A 19,329-nucleotide genomic window follows, 5' to 3' on the forward strand; every position below is an offset into this window, starting at 1 on the left:
TAGCCAATATAGTAACGTAGTAGGCTTGGGTGGTTTTTAAGTTAACGAACAGTATATTTCTTATTGTAAGCAATTGCAACTTTGTGCACAGCTTCATATTGGACTCCGACTACAGAAAAAACAACAACATATTCTTAAAAGGGCCATTTTCAATTTTATCATATTTGTTTAAACTGTCAATATATTGTAAACCTGACAGTAGCGCATTAGTAAAACGATTTCTAGGGAGGGGACAAAAAAAAAAACGTATTTGGCCCCATCCCTCTAATTTGATTTTTAGGAAACTCACACGCCCAAGGGGAAAAAAATACAACTCAATCCGAGACAGAAAGTGTGACCCCCCCCCCCCCCCCCCTTTTTTGGTGCCATTTGTTGAAACAATGTCTTAATTAATTTTAATAATTTATTTATCATAATTTATTTATCATAATAACAATCATTTATGTATTTGTTTTTATGTTTTTTTTTTAATTAATGTTTTAGATGTAATTACATTTTTATTATTGCATACTCTTTTAATAAAAAGGTTATTCTTTCATGTACCACTAGTGGGAGTCCGCATACCAAAATGACATCGCTTCAAAAATTACTGCAGTATTTGCTGGAATGTCATACTCTCCAGTCAATCCGCTTAAAGTCAAATTTGAATTACTCTGCTCTTGCACCATCCCGTGGACAAGAGTTGTAACTTTACGCTGAATTGGTGTCCATGCTTGATAAAGTTTGTGATTAAGGCAAAATGTAGACATATTCAAATTGATTGTGAGCTCGAGTAGCCTATGAAAAAAGGTAAACAATTAAAAGAAATGTCACAACATTGGTTTGCTCCACCCAGTGGGCAAGGCACCTGTGACAAGAAGCAGGTTGAACAACAGTTGAAACCAGAATTGCGTTTCACTTGAGAGAGCTCGGATAGAGGATTAACGTCTTTTTCTTTAAAATGCAACAGTATACAAAGTCTTTCATGGATGGAAGAAGCACAAATGGGTAATATCGGCCCATTTTGTGATTTGTGTGTGTGCATGTTGTTTTTAATAGTTACTATCATCTGATGCTGGCATTTTATTTCCCCTGGACTTGTGATCTGTGTCAACCTGCGGAAATGTGTGGCCCGCTTTTGTCTAACAGACAAGGCTTGCACGCAGTCCTCCTTTTGTTACTCTGCTTCTACGGAGGAAAATGTGAAATTAAAAAATCCGAATCTTCAGCGTCAACCAGCCCGCCGAATGGCAAACCTTTCCACGATGAAATTGATCAACCTCAGGCCTTCCCCGATGAGGAGAGGGCAAGTCTTCCTGTGTTTACGATGGACTATCCTCGGATACAAATCCCTTTTGAAATCACACTTTGGGTGCTGCTGGCCTCTTTCGCCAAAATTGGTAAATTCTTTTTCTTCTATGTGCAGTTTTAAACAAACGGAATGTTTTAAAGCAATATTTATAAACCTTCACACTACATGTCTCCTCTGTCTTCAGGTTTCCATATTTACAAAAAAATCACAATCTGGATCCCCGAGTCTTGCTTGCTGATTGCCATTGGCCTTATTGTTGGGGCCGTCATGCACTCGGTTAAAGAGGAACCGCCAGCTGTGCTCACCTCCGATGTCTTCTTCCTCTTCATGCTGCCGCTCATCGTCCTGGAAAACGGCTACTTCATGCCCACGAGACCTTTTTTCGAGAATGTTGGCACGGTACTGTGGTATGCTGTGGTGGGAACTCTGTGGAACAGCATCGGCATTGGCCTCTCACTCTTTGCCATTTGTCAGTTTGAAGTTTTCGGAGTTCAAGATATCAACCTTCAGGTTGGTATAATGAGAAGAACATTAATGAGAGGCTTATTTGGATACGAAGGTCAAATGTCAAAAAAGCTTGATTACGATGCTATTCGTTAATGTGACGTTTTTGCTCCTGGCAGGAAAATTTGTTATTTGCGTCTATCATTTCTGCTGTGGACCCTGTGGCCGTGCTCGCCGTGTTCGATGACATCGATGTTAATGAGCAGATACACATTGTCATATTTGGAGAGGGGCTCTTTAATGATGCTGTCACTGTGGTGAGTTTTCACGTTTTGAATAGCAACAGTGTAGCTTTGTTATTTTGTAGGCAAGCGACACTTAATGTTCCTTTATCTGTCAAACTCAAGAAATATCAAGGCAAATTTTACTCTGCCTGGGTTTCACTCAAGAAGCTTTCCATTTACTTGCACAGACATTCTTTCTTCCTGTATCCTAATTTGACCATTGAAAGCAGCTTTACACCTTATTGGCCCATCTAAACTGCAATTGTCTGTGTGAATTAATCATTTTAAACAGCAAAAAAAAAAAAGAAAGAAAGAAAAAATAAAATAAAAAAAAATAATAATAATTTTAAACAGCATACCTGTATTTTGCATTTTTGTCATTGCAGGTACTATACAGCATGTTTTCCTTTGTGGCGGACATGTCAGCCTTTGAATCCACCGATGTGTTTTTGGGAGTGGCTCGGTTCTTTGTGGTGGGGGCCGGGGGTTTCTTCTTTGGCCTCGTGTTTGGCTTTGTGGCGGCATTCACCACCCGTTTCACCCACAATGCAAGGCAAATCGAGCCCCTCTTTGTCTTCATGTTCAGCTACTTGGCATACCTCGCGGCCGAGCTGTTTGCCATCTCCAGTATCCTTGCGTAAGTGGAACAAGCACACCATACACAGATCTGCATCTACTGGTGCAAACAATCGTACATGATGCCTGGAGGGCGACGCAGGCAAATCTGGCAAAACAATTTAGCGCTTCCGCTACAGTCATTCTAGTACAATCGAAAGATTGTAACGTATGAAACTGCAAATTCTTGTGGCCTGACGGAACATGTCAAACTTGCTCTTCCTCTTTGAAGAAGGAGAAAGTTCAATGTGATTTGTAAACGCTGCTTACTTAAACATAATGAAACATAAACTGTTGTGCTTTCATATAATTTTTAATTGTCCCATTGTCTTAAGTGCAAAGACATATCTTTCCTAATGTTCCACAATCATCAGTGTGCATTCAATTTGACCCAAAATATCTTTACAATAGCCTTTTTATTTGATCATTTATGACTGAAACATCTTCCAATTAATAGACTAACTCATTAACTGGGTGCTCTTGCAAGCCTGTGGCCAATAGTTTACAGACTGGATTCGGGTTCAAATGTCCTGCCTTCTCGCTGCGGATGTGACGTCATGTGCGCATTGTATATGTGAAGAAGGGAGTGTGCAATTATAAAGTATTGTTTAAAAAAAAAAGTAAAAATATATTTAAAAAAATAAAATAATAACAATACTAATTTTAAAAAGGTAATGTGCAGTTTCATTTTTTGGCCACAGGTGGCAGTAGTGAATCGAAAAATATTTTTTTTTGCATTCAGCAGCTTATACTTACAAAGTCAGCATAAATAACAAGCTAAATGAGACAAATCATGTGGTACATGATATATGACATGAGATGGAAGGAATGCACAATTTTTTTTTATAGAATCTTTCATAATAAGACAAACAGCACAAAGAAAAAATGCAAATGCTTGTCATTTGTTGTCTTTATCAATACAAAATCAACACCTCTTGTCTTTGAAGAAACTGCAACCTTTGAATGAACGTATTTATCCTTACGTGTCTTTCCCCCTGCAGGATTATAACATGTGCCATTACCATGAAGTACTATGTTGAGGAGAATGTGTCTCAGAGGTCCTGCACTACCATCCGTCATGTGATTAAGATGTTGGCCACAATCTCCGAAACGCTCATCTTCTTCTTCCTGGGGGTTGTGACCATTACGACCGAACACGAGTGGAACTGGGCCTACATCCTGTTCACGCTCCTGTTTGCTCTACTCTGGAGAGGAATTGGTAAGCGCGGGCTGAATGCATGGGCTCGCGGGTGTGCTCGATCAGATCTCAATCATCTGTTTGTTTGAGCATTTTTATTTTCCCGCAGGCATCTTGGTTCTGTCGCAGATCATAAACCCATTCCGCACCATCCATTTCACATTCAAGGACCAGTTTGGTTTGGCCTACGGAGGCGTTCGAGGGGCCATCTGCTTCGCTTTGGTCTTCACTCTGCCTGACAGCATCAACAGGAAGAATTTGTTTGTCACTGCCTCCATCGCGATGATCATATTCACTGTGTTCATACAGGTAAGGACTGTTACTGTGAATATGGAGTCATGATTTAATAGTAAATCCCAAGAATCCATTTTTTTCTCCTCTTGGCAGGGTATCAGCATTCGCCCCATCATAGAATATATAAATATCAGGAGGACCAACAAAGATTTTGGCACCATCAATGTAGAAATACACAACAGGGTAAGAAATATCCATGAACACCATAACATTTAATCATTTTGTCTGTTCTGCTTGTTTCACGTGATTCAATATTGTGCCAAGGTGATGGAGCACATTGTTTGCGGTATTGAGGATGTGTGTGGGCAATGGAGCCACTACTATTGGAAAGACAAGTATGGTTGCAAATACTGTCAATACATAAGAAAGGCTTGACTCTATTTAGTGGTAAAATTCATCCATGCTTTTTTTTTTTTTTTTTTCAATCTGTGGCTCAGGTTTAAAAAGTTTAACGATCGCTTTTTGAGACGCATCCTGCTCCGAGACAACCGGGCAGAGTCCAGTATTGTGTCTCTGTACAAGAAACTTGAGCTGCAGACAGCTATTGATTTGCTGGACACACCTGTGGGCGATTTGAGTGCAGCACCATCCATTGTATCTCTACAGTAAGTTTAAAAGAAAAATGTGACGCTTGTGTCATGAGAGCAACACTAAATATATATATTTTTTCTTTTGTATTAAGCCTTTGTTAATATACGAAATTTTGAAATACACCAATTTTCTTCATGTTAACAATTGCATCACATTATAAATAAACGGCTTAATCTCGACTTTGCAATAACTAGCAATTGTCCCTGGCGGTTCATTTTTGTCACCAGCGACGAGAGGAAGGATTCGTCTCGACCCAAAAAGAATTACCTGGCTGCCGACGTGAGGACGATGCATGACATCCTGTCAAAGAACATGTACAAGATAAGAGAGAAGGTAAACTCAGCTGAGTGCTTCCAGTATTCTTAATGTTGCTCCCCATATAATAAACTTAAACTCGCGATATTATAGAAATTGTGGCAAATAATTCACATGATTGGTGTTTTCATCTAAATAAATGCCTTTAATTAGTCTTAATAATAGAGAGTCACAGGTAGTTTAAGCACCTTTTTTAATTCAGAAGTGTGTATCAAATTAACTCCTTCTGCACGTCTTCCTGCGCAGACGATGGCTTACACCAACAAATTAAACCAGCCTGAAAATAACCGAGCCAGGGAGATTTTGATTCGCCGACATGCAAGCATCAGACGCAGCCTCCGATCTGCAAGTTTCCGTGAGATGGTGGGTTTGTTTTCAAGAGAGACGCACAGACCTCAAACACCCCAGCAAACAGTTTCACTTCATGCAGTCCTGATTCTTCCTCTTGCAGCCAGCTCAGAATTTACCCAAATCCCAGAAATACTATTCCCTACAACCGGGAGTTGATCCAGAGGTTGCTTTTGCGCTCAGAAGACAAAGTCATGGTGAGTTCATATTCGTATTTGCTCAAAGAGTGGCTTTTTAAAAAAAAATTATCCTGTCCATTTGTTTCAGTCGGCAGTGGGGAATTAGGCCGCCACCGACCATACTCCTCCTCCCGCTCCATAATTCCCTTGAGAAGGCTGAACACTGTCAAGGAGTCGCCGCGGGCAGGAGGTCGGCCTGATTCATCTCCTGAGGTGGATGTTTTGGATGAGAGACATCCCGGTCCAGTGGCAGCCCCACGAAGGCACACTTCTGACCAACCTGCGAGGGGGACTATGGCTCCACCCCCATTACCCGACAGCCAGAACATTAAGGAGAATGAGGCTGGAGATCCACTTCTTGGACACTTGTCACAGGCGTCTCAGGGCTCTGCGAGGTTGTGAATGGTTGGACTTGGACTTGCCAACATTGAACACTAGACGTCATTGGAAGAAAAAAAACCTGACACGTTTCACAAAAGGAATTATGATCAGTCGATAAAAAAAAATGATGCTAATAAAATCTTGTAGTGGAAGTATTTAATAATGAAGCTTGGCTCTAGCAGGTACGAAAGAGAAGATTGCATTGTTGACAAGGTAAACAAGAACGACGTATCTAAATGGTGCCATTTGCGGGAGTGAACGCCATCTTGTTTCCTGGCCAATGGAAGTGGCTCCTCTCATTCCTTTTAAGAGGAGGAGAGGTGTTGCAGGAGCAGGAATAGTCTCGCTGGAGGCCATGCAGAAGATCGAAGATCGCAAATTACGTTTATAAGGAACTGCAAAAAGACCTCCATGGATGGATGATATAAAGTTGCCCTGGGGGATCACAGACCACCACTGTGATGTGGGCACTTGGAGACCGCTTCCCACCCTAATTGTTCATGTCCGTGTGTGGCACCGGCCCACCTTAAGCCAAGGGGGGGGGGGGGGGGGGGGGGGGGTTTAAAAACTACAATAAAGATCTTGATAATAATGGTCCGTTCAATGAACTGATTTCTACAGTGATTCAGAAGGTTCAATGCACAGTGAAAAATGATGACATCCACTACACACGTCCATGGAGAACAGAATCTGTCTGCCTGCATCTTGATGAAATTCACCACAACTTACACCAGCTCTTGAGCTGGTTTAAGGTCTAGTCTAATTTCAGTTATCAAATTGTCGAAAACACCCGAGGGCTGCTGAACTCCCAAGCACGCTAAAATAGACTTGTCTTGGCACGAGAAAGAAGATGTGCCAGTTTTTACGCCGAGCGGGGGTGTGCTAAGCAATACTGTTATTGTTTTGGCCTGAACACTAAACACCAAAAAGGCAAGTTTTTCAGCGAATATTAGGTATTGGTTAAAACAAAATCTGAATGCTAAACCATGAAAATGGGAGAGTTCACTGCATAATGTTCAACCAATTAGAACGGCACAGAACTTCATTAAAGCCAAATAATGTCTGCCGTGCTGTAAAAAATACACAGTTAAAAAGTATACATGATTTTATCATCACTTCCAATATCATTATAAATTACTATGTCTTTTAAAAAGGCATGCTGGGAGATGCTCTATCTCTAAAGTGTGAATATTGTCAATGTCTTTGCCTCAATTGTACATCGTGATCAAGAGCCATCTTCCAAATGTCTGTGGGAGGCTTTGGCCAAGCTCCCGAGTTTTATTCCACAACAACGCAGTTCGGGAGGGAGGCCGTCAAGTGACAACGATTCACCACTAGAAGGATCGAAGAGTGTGTGTTGATGTATCTTAACGACAACATCAGTGGGGAAACAGTCTTCAGAGTCAGTAGCGGACATCAGACTTCGTGCCGAAGGAAGGAAACCTCATTTGATTGGATGAACGTGAGGTGAAAAGATGAACCAAACTGCATCCGTCTCTCATCAGATTGAGTGTCACCCCACCAAGGATGTCAAGGTGGGATACTTTGTTATTTTCATCCATGATTATTCTCCACTCAAACAACAGCCCGGGGAGCACATTTATTCTATTAGAGGAATCTCTATTGTGCTCAATATTAAATGAGTGTCAGTGAAAATTGTTTTATAGCCGTTACGTGATTATGTAAGATGGTGAACGTCATCGTGCATGATTTATTTTGGGTGTGTCTGTCAACACTTAACAAAATCAATTTCAAGGTGCAAGACTGATGTCGCTCTAGATATCTAAAAAAAACCTGAAAAAAATAAGACTTATTTTAAGACAGAAAAAAATATTTCTAAAGAATTTCACCAGACATTCTCCAACTGCTAAAGATACAATGTACCATAAATGTTTTTCATCATTCACCAAAATACAAGTCAGCTCAACTAAAGTTGAGAATGTCTTCAATGACATTAACTCCATGATAAAATTTTAGTCTTGTGTAAAATCTCAAATATAATAAACAAAAATGTAATGCGATCCAAATGAAACTGTGACTTGTGTCCTACTCACTTTTGTCCTACAAAAAAGTGAGATTACACAGCCCACACTGCAAGCTGGTGCATCATTGCCAAATTACATGAGGGTGAGAGAAAAGAAAAAAAATCCTGCTTGCTTATATGCATTTTTAGAGATCATCGTCTTCACATTAAAGCGTTTCAACAGGTATCAGGTCTATTTCTATGCCTTCTGCTGCTCGTTTGGTTCTGCACCAAACAAACACACTGCTGTTAGAGCTAGAAATAATAATAAAGCCAGACCCCTATTCTCTTCATCAACATATTATTATTATGCAATAAGATTATTAATCTGTGGCATCTGAAGCTCGCAGGTCAACTTGTACCTTCATCTCATGGCTTCACTACTTGAGGAGGACATTTTACAACACTAGAGGGCAGTCTTGCGGCGAGGCTGCAGCTTAAATTTGTTTATTTATTTTTTTAATTATTATTATTTATTTATTTGTATTTTATTTATATATTTTTTTATTTAATCGTTTATTGTTTTAATTATTTATTATTATTTTAATTAATTTTTAAAATTAAAAATATATAAATAAATAAATATATATATATATATATATTTTTTTTTTAAACATTAAAAAAAAAAATTATGTCATCATTATGTACTGATATTTATGGACAGAAGTGCCACTATGAATCATAAAGTTAAGATTTCTGAATTGGCCAAACTGAGGGGAGCCACTTGCCTGTTCTCAAAGACAATCTTCTGCAGCAACAAGAGCTGACATTTAATCTTAAAAGCAAATCTTCTGCTGCATGCAAAATGTGGACATTTAAATACAGCTTGTTTTAATTGTCAGCATTGACCTGAATACGGAGGAAATGAAAAAAAAAGAGTGACAAAAGATAAGGAAAAAGACTGCAGACAAATAAAAGCTTTTTTCTTAATCAATAATGAACCTGTGATCCATGGCTGGTCTCCAGGGGTTAACACAAAAGCTTGCAAAGGTTGTAAAAAGCTCTTATCATGATTGATATTATCATTCAAAGTCTTATATTCTGTTATAAAGGAGCCTTGTGATTAAAGTATACCCCACACAACAAAGATGCAACAATTACTAGCTAATCAACACGTTGTATTGCACTTTGAACAGCGTTTACCGAGGACAAGGTCACCTTGCTCCTTCGTATGGATGCATTCATCTGCAAGATCTGACCTCACATCCCACTCAAAAATGCACCATCTCCTTCAGCGCGGCAGCGCCTCTTTATTCTATTTGCTAAATGAGCTCGAGCACATCAGGTTGACTTTGAGCTCAGACATGACGTCGTGGTTCGATTTGTTCCTTCTCGACCAAACTCCTTCATCTCTATAAATATGGATACTTTCTCAGATAAGCAGCTACAAATAGTCGTTTGAGTCTGTCTTAACTTAGTAAGTAAATTCAGTTTAATGGGCCTCACCAGACAAATCCCATCTGACACAGAATTAGATCATCAGACTGAGGATGCCAAGTGAAACTGGGTTGACTGATTTTACTCGTAAATGACACCATTTTTTTTTAAGTACCCTAGTAAAAGCAGCACGGAGCAGGAGGGGGTTCTCCTCTGTGTTTATTGAGGGGGGAGAGAAGCTCGACAGATGCCAGTAACGAGAGCAGAAGCGCTTTTGCCTTCCTTTTCTCTGTCATTCTGGGCTTGTGACAAGCGAGGATAAGAAGTGTCTGAAGCTTCTTGTCCGATTCATTGAAGACCAAGATGATGGAGCCAGAACTGAGATTCTTGGAGGTGAGGTGTGCAGTTATGTTATGCTCTGAATGTTATGTTGTTGTTGTTGCTTAAATTGTAGTTCTTTCTTTTTTTAGCAAAGTAGTCTTGAAAATGAAGTCCCGTCTACTTTACCCCCCATTCGAGACAAACACCTCCTCTTGGCTCTGCAAACGTCAGATCAAACGGTGGAAGTGTGTTTTTATGAGATTTGAAGTGGTGCACCAGGAAACACTTTCCTCTGACTTTTGTTCACATGCAGCAGGAAGATGTTTTTGCAAGCGACGCTTAGCGCGTCTTTCATTCAACAATAAATCGGCAGGGAAGTTATGCAGATTTTCAGCTTGAGGGATTTAGGGAAATGTGCAGGTTTGTCTTTGTATTGTGGGGGGGATAGAGAGAGAGAGAGAGAGAGAGAGAGAGAGAGAGAGAGAGAGAGAGAGAGAGAGAGAGAGAGAGAGAGAGAGAGAGAGAGAGAGAGAGAGAGAGTTAAAAAAAAACATCAAATTGTGGTATTCCGGGAGTTGTTGATACATTGTCCTATTTTCTTGACACATCTTCTTCTGGGCTGTGATCCCAGCTTCTAATCTCTCCAGAATGGTCAAGCTCATCGTTCAGTCTGTGTGCGGCTTCCATGTTTCTCCAACAGCTTGTACATGCTGTAAATCTTGTTTGGCCTCAATGCAGTAGTGGGGAAACTTTGTTGAGGGCTATTGGAAAACTGTGATTTGCATGTATGTGGATTGGATGCTCGAATCCCTACAAAAGCATATTGTGCGGCTAATATTCACGCATAGGCTATGCATACAGGATACAGGATACAGGATACCACCAAATAACTTTGAGTGGAACATATAGAGTGTTTACATTTGGATTTTTATAAGCAAAAATTTAAGAAACACTTTTTATGTTTTTCTGGTCTAAATGCGCTCTAAAAAAAAAGAATTGTTAACCAACTTAATTGAATTGCTTTAAGTGGTAACGCACGATTGAATTAAGTTAATACAAAATTCATATTTTAAGTTTAACGAACTCACTAAATTAAACTTGATGTCCTTATAATTAATTAAACTTAACATATTAACTTGGATTAACTTAAATCAATTGTGTGTTACCACTTCAAGCAATTCAATTAAGTTGGTAAACAATTTCCCAATTTGTTCTTAAGTTGGTTCAACAATTATCTTTTTTAGTGTCACATTTTGCACCAGGATGAAGCTTAAAACATAAACCAAACAAAACTGGGAAGCTTTTGGTGGGGAAAAAATAAAAAATAAAGCCATATGGCTCCCATATCAATTGGAATTGCACTTCTAATCAATTCCTGACCTAAAGATCTTTGCAGCTTTCTTATCTTGTGTGATGGTTTTCAAGCAAACTTTTTGTGCCTTTAGCTGCGAGTCCCGCGGGTCTCCATCCTGCCCGCGGGTTAATTACATTCACCTGCCATGCCAGGCAGAAACCCATCCATTATTAGATGGCAGGAGTAAATCCCTCATGGGTTTGATGAGGAAAGTTTCACTACATTTAAGAATCCTGTTGCTACTGTGTCCATTTTCCCGTTACTAAAATATTAACATGCTATTTGGGTCATCGTGAATCTTCGCGTGCATTTCTTCCTACTCTCTCACGTTTGTTTACTTCTCTACCAACTCATCGCTCCCTCTTTTTCTTCTAAGACTTTCATGTGTGGTCATTTGCCTATTTCTTGCTCCCTCGCTCATCTTCCTCTTCCTCTCTTGATGCTCTAGTTGAGCTGTCAGTGGCAAAGCGAGCTGGGATGAGACCCAGCTTGGCTTGAAATGAGCCTTGCTGTTGCATATATCCCCATGATGCTGACACGCATTGATTTGTGACTCAATTACAATACAAACTGAGAAAAGAGGTTAGGGGAGCAGTCATGTCATTATAGCAACCATGGTCCAGGGATAAGTAGTTGTCTTCCTCATGCCACACTTCAGGTATGTTTTTATTTATTTTATTTAAAAAAATAAAAAAGAGCAGCGTTGAGTTTGTGCAAAATACATATTTTATATTCTTTGCCAAAAAGTTCAATTTCATTATAAAAATAAATAAATAAATAAATAAATTAAATAAATTAAATACAATTTAAAAAAAATTAAAATAATAATAATAAAAATAATAAATAATACAAATAATAATAATCAATTTAAATAAATAAATAAAAATCTCTCTGAAGACATGTGAGAACATGTTTTATTATGAGCCAACTAACCAATATTGAACTTTTTGGACATAATTCCAAAAGGTATATTTGGCACAAAAACAATATTGCTCTTCACCAAAAGAACAACTTATCTTCTGTTTGACCTCAGACAAGAGATGATGGGAATTATAAATAGTTTAAAATAACAGTCATTGTTAGCAAAAAAAAAAATGCTTCTACTAGGAATTACAAAAAATAAAAAATATTGGAAAATTAATTTCAAAGTAAAATACCATCAGGAAAAGCCTACTAGAACATCAAATATTGATTTGGGTTTAATCAGAGGCACTTTAAATGGTAACAGGTGTGCTTTGAATCATGTTTAACATGACTTGTAATGTGCATAATGTTGTTATAATGTAATGTTTTAAGAGGGTGTGTAGACTTGTGCAACTGTGTCATTTCAGTTGTCTATTTTTACTTCCCTTCTTATACAGGTTATAAGTCACATGAATGGTGTAAATAGTTTTGAAATTATTTATCTTAAGCAATTTTTTGGTAATCAAAAAAATCTGGCATTTGTCAGGGTGTGTAGACTTTTAAAATCCCCAAAAACCAAACCATTGCTTTCTGTCTTTATGCTATTTTCCCTCCCTTGTCTTATTTTTAGTCTTCCTGCACAGCGTGTGCGTGAGTCCTGAGGGCTTTGTCTGTAACACCTAACATTTAACATCCAGTCCTGTGAGGCAGAGAAAAGACTAAATGCATCAGGGTCACAGAAATACACTCGTGAGGAAAATCGAATCAATTGAATTAGTATGAGGGGGCATTATCATCATTTGACTGTGGTCGTGAAAAAAGACTATTAAGTCTCTATTTCAGTATGCTTAAGGCCTCTAGCTCTTTTTCTTTTCTTTGGTTGGCAGAGTTATTCAGAAATCATATTTCACATTGGTTTTCACACCAGTGACTTGTCTATTTCTGTTTTTTTTTTTTTTTTACAAACCCAGTCATCACGTCATTATCCTTTCAGCACCTGGACAGCACCAAATCAATTTAATTATATTCTGTAGTACAGTATTCCCAACCTTTATTGAGCCAAGTAGAAAATCCAAACAAAAATGTCAAATTAACAAAGTGTGAAAACTAACCCTGTTTAATTAAAGTTCTTTACTCACAGGAAGCCAGGACTCATTTTGTCTCGTTGGTTGGAAATCACCGACATATAGACCATTCCTCCATTTTCCAGTGATTAACCTAATTAGGGTTACAAATGAGCTGGAGCCTCCCTCTGTCGACTCTTTGGATTGGTCATCACTCAAAACATCAGAAGTTGAAAATTCAACATTAACTATTTTTGTTGGTGTGCAAGGCTGACAGTTAATAAAGGTTCTATCCCCCCAAAAAAAGTTCTGAGAAAATATTTCCTATTTTTGATTTTTTTTGAAACAATTAAGTGAAAAATCAACTACTGGATAATTAACAACAACGATTTATGGGCCAGTGATGTACAGTATTTTCTACGTCCATGGAAATAAATTTGAAATAATACGAAGTGTAGACCTTTACTTTGGTAGCAAACTCCGGAAGTGCTGCTCGTCAGTACAGCGGCTAACTTGATACAGCCGTTAAATCAACTCCCAGGCAGGTTTGGATGTTATTACCGGGAGGATTCGGTGCTGAATTTGAGCTAAGGAAAACTCGGTGCAATGACAGCCTCGAAGGATCCGAGCAAGAAGAAATCAAAAGAGGATCCGCAAGATGAGGTACATTCATAACACTCTCATCATTTTACAGCAATCATCCATGGGCTTGTGTTGTGCGCACTCCCCGACGAGACAATTAAAGTGCAACGTTTGTCTGGTTACTGGCTCTGTCCACTGTGATGTTGTTAAACATGTGTTGGATGCTTATTGTAACCATCCTTTTCTCTTAGTTGAGTTGTGACGTATTTTCCCGTTCCCGAGCTCCCATTTGGATGATTGCCTCCGGCTGTTGAATGTGAGCAGGTGCGACAATTGAAAATGTGTAATCTCTCACTGTATGACGTTACATAAATGGAGATTAAGTCACAAACAGGAGTTGGATGCACTAAAGCGTGGTTATTATTACATTATGCGCTGATATAGAAGGTGGGATAACGGTCCATATGCACTGGCAGCAACAACACATATGCAGTAAATAATGTCAACTTATTTGTGTTGTCTCAGTGACCTGTTGAAAACGTTGCAGAGACTGACGTGTGACTTTTTAGGGGGTACCAAGAGGATGAATGATGGTTCATAGTACCTACGGTTTCTTTGTGAACGTGAATTGCACACTGTGGTTGTGAGCGCCAGTGTGCATGCAGAGTCCCTCAGATTTGATCACAGGCTCATTCAGGAAGCTTTCCCTTAATTTTCTTGATTAATTCAATTGTAGATTGTAGTTTTTATTACGTATTGCATGTTATTCCTGTGCTGGTGATCACTCCCATGCACCCAAAAACATGTCAGGTTAATTCAAGTTAAATGATTTTGAAGATTTATTGAAATTTTAAATGTGTATTTCTCTATTAAAACTGATTTTTTTTTTTAAATTTAGGCACAATTTGCATTTGACCTTTTTTTTTTTTTATGTTTTATTGAATCATTATTTAAAGGTAGTTTTGCATGTGTTAAGCAAAGTGTTCATTTTCAAACTGGGTAGAATATCACTATGGCTTACAATAATTATTCGACTGTTGCGTAAAAATTGCAACCTATACTGCTGTTGTGACCACCGTGGCGATGCAATTCCTTAAAAAAAAAAAGGCTAATAAAATCCCATAAAAATTGATTCGGGCACTGCGTCAAGTGGCCTCATGAGTCCACTTTTTCAGGCACTAGCCGAAAGACATTTTCATCTTGTTGTACTTCCAATCTTTATCTTGGTGTCAATATTATTTTCTGAATCTGTAAACTCACAAAAATTTAGATTTATATTAGTGTGTCTTGTATGTGACGGGAACCAATTTAGAGTAGGAGTCCTGGGCTACCCCCCCCCCCCCCCAAAAAAGAAGAATCCCCAACTCATCAGCAATAATATTTCCCCATTTTGCATCATTTTTGGTGATATTGTAAACAAAGTTGTCTTGCCACTTTAGTATAACAATCATTTTTGTAATTTTTGTATTGCCTAAAGCAAAGAAAAGTAAAATAAAATAAAAAGTCTTCCATCAACAGTTATGTCATATTTTTAAAAAACAAACAAAAAATGGCCAGAATTGTACTTTGACTTACAAAAAAAAACTGCTCTGACTAATTCTTTTTTTTTTTCTCACTGATTTTGAGAATGAGCACATCCGCTCCAAAACCTCTGCGTGTTCATGAGTATTATGTCGATTTTATCTGTCTAACAGTTTTTACAGCAATTTGCTGAGGGGGATTTTCTGAGTAATAATTGCCAAGTCATTCCCTTACGCCGTAAGGTGAAGCCAGTCAGCACGTGCGCCCGTCACGTGACCACCACCACGTCTATCCCAATGAAAAAAGACCATTCAAATTTCCGGCTTTTAAATTTCCTGGAATTTTCCAACTGTGTTGGTCTGTTTGTCCTGTGTGGCTCAACTTTGCAATAAATCCTTCACAAATGACTTGCAACAATTCACAAGCCCATTTAAAACTTCCACGGGAATCATAGTATTAAATATATATTTTAATTAAAAAAAATGTTTTTAAATTTTTTGTTGAACACATAAAACTACTACAAGCACTGCATTTAAATGTTGGTCATGATGATGGTACTTGATTAAAAAAAGTTTGAGAACCACTGCTGTATATTATCCAGTTGTGAATATAAGTGTGAATGCTTGTTTGTGTACAACCCCGCTTCTTGCACATAGCGAGACCCATTGTGTGACCCCAATGAGGGACAAGCGATGAGGTTCTTTTCTTCGCCTTTTCCAGCTGACAGACTCTTTCACATACTTCTCTCGCTTTGCAGTCAGCTTAAGTGAGTGCGATAACAGCAGCGAAGTGTGTCTCGGAAGACTTTCACACAGCGCGCACATTGAGAACTTAGATCATAGAAGTTGAACTAATAGTCAGAGAGCGGTTAATGGTTCAGTGGTGTGTGAGGAACACTCTGCTGTGGGTGTCTGCCCCATTAATTAAAATGCTCTACTTTCCACCTCGCTGGCTGTATGTGTGATACAGATGGACACTTGAATGCCCGTAGACATCTTGGCCGTGGATGACAACTAACCCTTATATGCTATTTGGCTCAAACTTGACTGTTTTGACATTTTATAGCTATAAAAATACCCCAAAGATTATTCTTTCATCTACAATTTGAGGATTTATCTCAAAGTGACCCAAAATGCACAAATACTGTATATATACATATATATATATATATATATATATATATATATATATGTATATATATATTTTTTTTTTTTATCATTCTTTAACTTTTCTACAAGTGCTACAAAAACTGTCTACTAAACTTGTGTACAATTAAAAATCATTACATTCAACAGGTTTATTAAAGTGCTGTGAAAGTTAACTCATTGATTAATCACAAAAAAATGATTGCATGAATCATGCAGCTTAATCCCACTATTAACTTTAACTGTAGATGATCCTTTATCTTAACAGCGGATGGTTACGTTAAAGGTACCACACAGGTTGTGTTGGAGCAATAACCATAACTGCATGCGTTAAAGTAAAGCATTTAATAAATGTTTGCATATGGCATTCAAAATATTTGTTTTAGTCAAAATATTGGGGTCATTTTTTTTTCCATTTTTAAATGATGCAAGTAATTAACTGATTAGAAAAAGAGTAGGATGAGAGCGTGCAGTGGATCAAAAAATGTGGGCGACATACTTTGAATGTTGAAAGAATTAACACATAACAGGTGCTATTCAAATTTGGCGGGCAAAAAGTGTTGATAAAAAGCCTTTTTAATTTATTGATTAATTATGATTAATAAAAATTCTAAAATGTGATTAATCTGATAAAAAAAATTGACAGCTCTAGTTTATTTGTAACTATAACTATATCAAGATTTAAATATTTTATGAACAATCGATTATTTCATTGAAGAACAAAAATATGACTGGTGAGTTAAATATTAGTTAAGATAAGTTAGATAAGTTTTTTTTTTTTTTTTTTTTTACGTCAATTCCCCGTGCTCAAGCCTAGTCCCTTAATTTTTGCCGAACCTTTCAGGCAATGCGGTCTCCACATTTAAATGCGTGAAATAGGACTGTTTTAGTCAGGTTTTTGCTCAAATAAAATTTCCTTAACTATATTTATCTTCCCTTATAATTTTGTAAATTTCTGGTTTAATTAACATAAATTCTAATGGAAACAGCTTTGAAAATTCTTAGAATTTTGCCACTCTGCTTCTGATCTGAAGTTTTTATGAGTGTGTTGCATGCCTACAGGACTTTGTGGACACCAGCACCCCTCAAAGGAACTGGAAGGGGATCGCCATCTCTCTGCTGGTGATTGTGGCTGTCTGCTCACTCATCACCATGTCTGTGGTCGTCCTCACACCCGGTAATACTGACACACACCAGAAATGCTGGTGCTGCAGTGGGAGATAATCACAAAAAACTAGTAGCATGAAATGGACATGTTAAAAAAGAAAGTCAATTTTGAGTATTACATATGTTAATATATTGTGTATCTATTGTTTTTAACTCATTCGCTGCCATTGACGGCTACATACGTCAAAAATTCATTTGAACTATTTCAATTTGACATTTTTAATGTTAATGTCAATTTTAATCGCCTGATGCCCCTAATTTACGGGGGGGGGGGGGGGGGGGGGGGGAATCGTAAATTTCGTAAATCGTAATTAATCGCATGACTTCACTAGTTAACCCAATTTTTATATCTGTTCTATTACAATAAAAAAAAATCTTGGTTTTCAAACTCTTGTTAATAAAAGTGGGAAAAAATGTTTTACTAATAAAATTAGAGAATGAATGAATTTTTGACGTCTATAGCCGTCAATGGCAGTGAATGAGTTAATTTGATCATTGGTCAGCTGTGGTGCAAAATGGTAGGGAGAATTTCCAGTAAATTTCCATGGAAAGATAAAATAGGGGATTTGGGATTTATAGTGAAAGCCTTCAAATTCACATGGGATAAAGATTACTCACATTACTTCCCATGGAGACATTCCAACTTTTACTTTCATATATTTTGCTCTATTGGTCTGATTTTCCTGCGATGCTTACTTTTCTCTTTCTCTAGCCGATCTCCCAGGCAGCATCAAGTCTGCATTGACTGTAGATGATCTGTACTCTTCAGAGTTCACTGTGCACGACCCAGAAGTCACATGGATAAGTGGTGAGCACTCAAGAGAAAAATCTACATGCTAAATGCCATTAGGGAATTGACCCTTAATGATGAGGCTAATTAAGAAACCATAGTCCTGGTACACACATAAAGATGTTCAAATATTAAATGGTTGTCTAGTGTCAGCACATAAAGATAGAAAATCAGGCATTTCACAGAATCTCATACGATATATTTAAAGACTTAAGATAGTCAAGCATTTTACCAGCACCCCCCCCCCCCCCCCAGTAGCTTTTATGATTGCAAAGCATGAGTAAAAAATGGAAGAGAATTCTAAAAGCCAGCCTCATTTCCACTACCTGCCATATAGTATGAAGTTGGAATACAAATAACATCAACTCACACACAGGGAGCCAAAACTGTGAACAGGAAAATACAATCTGAAACAAAAGGTGTGGATGAGGTGACCTCACCTGATATCTCAGCTGTTAATGGCCACAATATTAGGCACACATGCTCAAGCCATATACAGGCCTTTTTATCCATGCATATAATGAATATGATTGAGCCAATATAATTTCTTTAAATGTAATTTGTTTATTAATGTGTTTGTAGTGTGCGTCAATATATAATCATTGTTAGTCTTTTGAATATTTTGGAAAAAAACAATATTGACACACTGACTTGCTGGAGGCTTTGCTTTGTACGTCGTCTCTGCAGGTGACTGATTGTTTTAATTAAAGGCATTCGTCATGGCTGCTGCTTTAAGTTCTCACAACACAAGACTGATTGCAGGCATCCCGTGCTGGAATTAACTCAGCTAATCTCTTCTCCACACAAGGTCACAGTTGAGGACAGGTTTACCATATTCAGTGATTAGATGTACAGCCAAATGCTCCGTGAGCAAATATAATATATATTTATATTTGTCGATCACATTTCAATCAGTCGAGATATTGACTTTGGATCCGTATACGCACGAATGACTTGCTTCCAATGAGGCCTCTTTTGTGCCGCTCACTTCCTAACTCATTCACTGCCATTGACGTCAAAAATTCATTTGAACTATTTGTGTTAGTTTAACATTTTTTCCACTTTTGTTAACAAGAGTATGAAAATCTAGAAAAAAAAATTACATTTAGAACAGATATAACATTTATTATTTATAAGTTACG

The 19,329-nt window shown here is 37.9% G+C and overlaps 2 protein-coding genes across 4 annotated transcripts in view; both read left to right on the plus strand.

The window, feature by feature from the left end:
- The first annotated feature begins 892 nt into the window (after positions 1–892).
- LOC147179646 (sodium/hydrogen exchanger 2-like) lies at positions 893–6,478 on the plus strand. Its single transcript, XM_086069625.1, has 13 exons — positions 893–1,379; positions 1,476–1,801; positions 1,915–2,052; positions 2,406–2,656; positions 3,636–3,853; positions 3,942–4,141; positions 4,220–4,309; positions 4,391–4,461; positions 4,564–4,731; positions 4,945–5,050; positions 5,279–5,395; positions 5,484–5,577; positions 5,648–6,478. Exons 1-13 carry the CDS (start codon positions 1,052–1,054, stop codon positions 5,959–5,961), a joined length of 2,421 nt encoding a protein of 806 aa, XP_085925751.1. The 5' UTR covers positions 893–1,051; the 3' UTR covers positions 5,962–6,478.
- Positions 6,479–7,292: 814 nt separating this feature from the next.
- LOC147179647 (inactive dipeptidyl peptidase 10-like) overlaps positions 7,293–19,329 on the plus strand; it is a 29,680-nt gene continuing 17,643 nt past the window's right edge. The window contains exons 1-3 of one of the 3 annotated variants that reach the window (XM_086068321.1): positions 7,293–7,475; positions 17,293–17,407; positions 18,110–18,205. In XM_086068321.1, coding sequence (XP_085924447.1) covers positions 7,416–7,475; positions 17,293–17,407; positions 18,110–18,205 — 271 coding nt within the window. In that variant the 5' untranslated portion in view covers positions 7,293–7,415. Of the gene's footprint in view, positions 7,476–9,580; positions 9,734–13,448; positions 13,646–17,292; positions 17,408–18,109; positions 18,206–19,329 lie in introns of those variants that run through there. The other 2 variants (XM_086068323.1, XM_086068322.1) reach the window with 2 other exon arrangements.

Source organism: Leptonotus elevatus, chromosome 2 (assembly GCF_054856555.1).
Source record: "Leptonotus elevatus isolate MCC_2025b chromosome 2, RoL_Lele_1.0, whole genome shotgun sequence".
NCBI lineage: Eukaryota > Metazoa > Chordata > Actinopteri > Syngnathiformes > Syngnathidae > Leptonotus > Leptonotus elevatus.

What these genes read in the sequence shown, in the direction of transcription:
- LOC147179646 (XM_086069625.1), top strand. Translation starts at nt 1,052, where the DNA reads ATGCTGGCATTTTATTTCCCCTGGACTTGTGATCTGTGTCAACCTGCG. An exon ending in TTAATGATGCTGTCACTGTG is followed by an intron (nt 2,053 to 2,405) that starts GTGAGTTTTCAC and finishes TTGTCATTGCAG; the next exon opens with GTACTATACAGCATGTTTTC. An exon ending in TGTACAAGATAAGAGAGAAG is followed by an intron (nt 5,051 to 5,278) that starts GTAAACTCAGCT and finishes CTTCCTGCGCAG; the next exon opens with ACGATGGCTTACACCAACAA.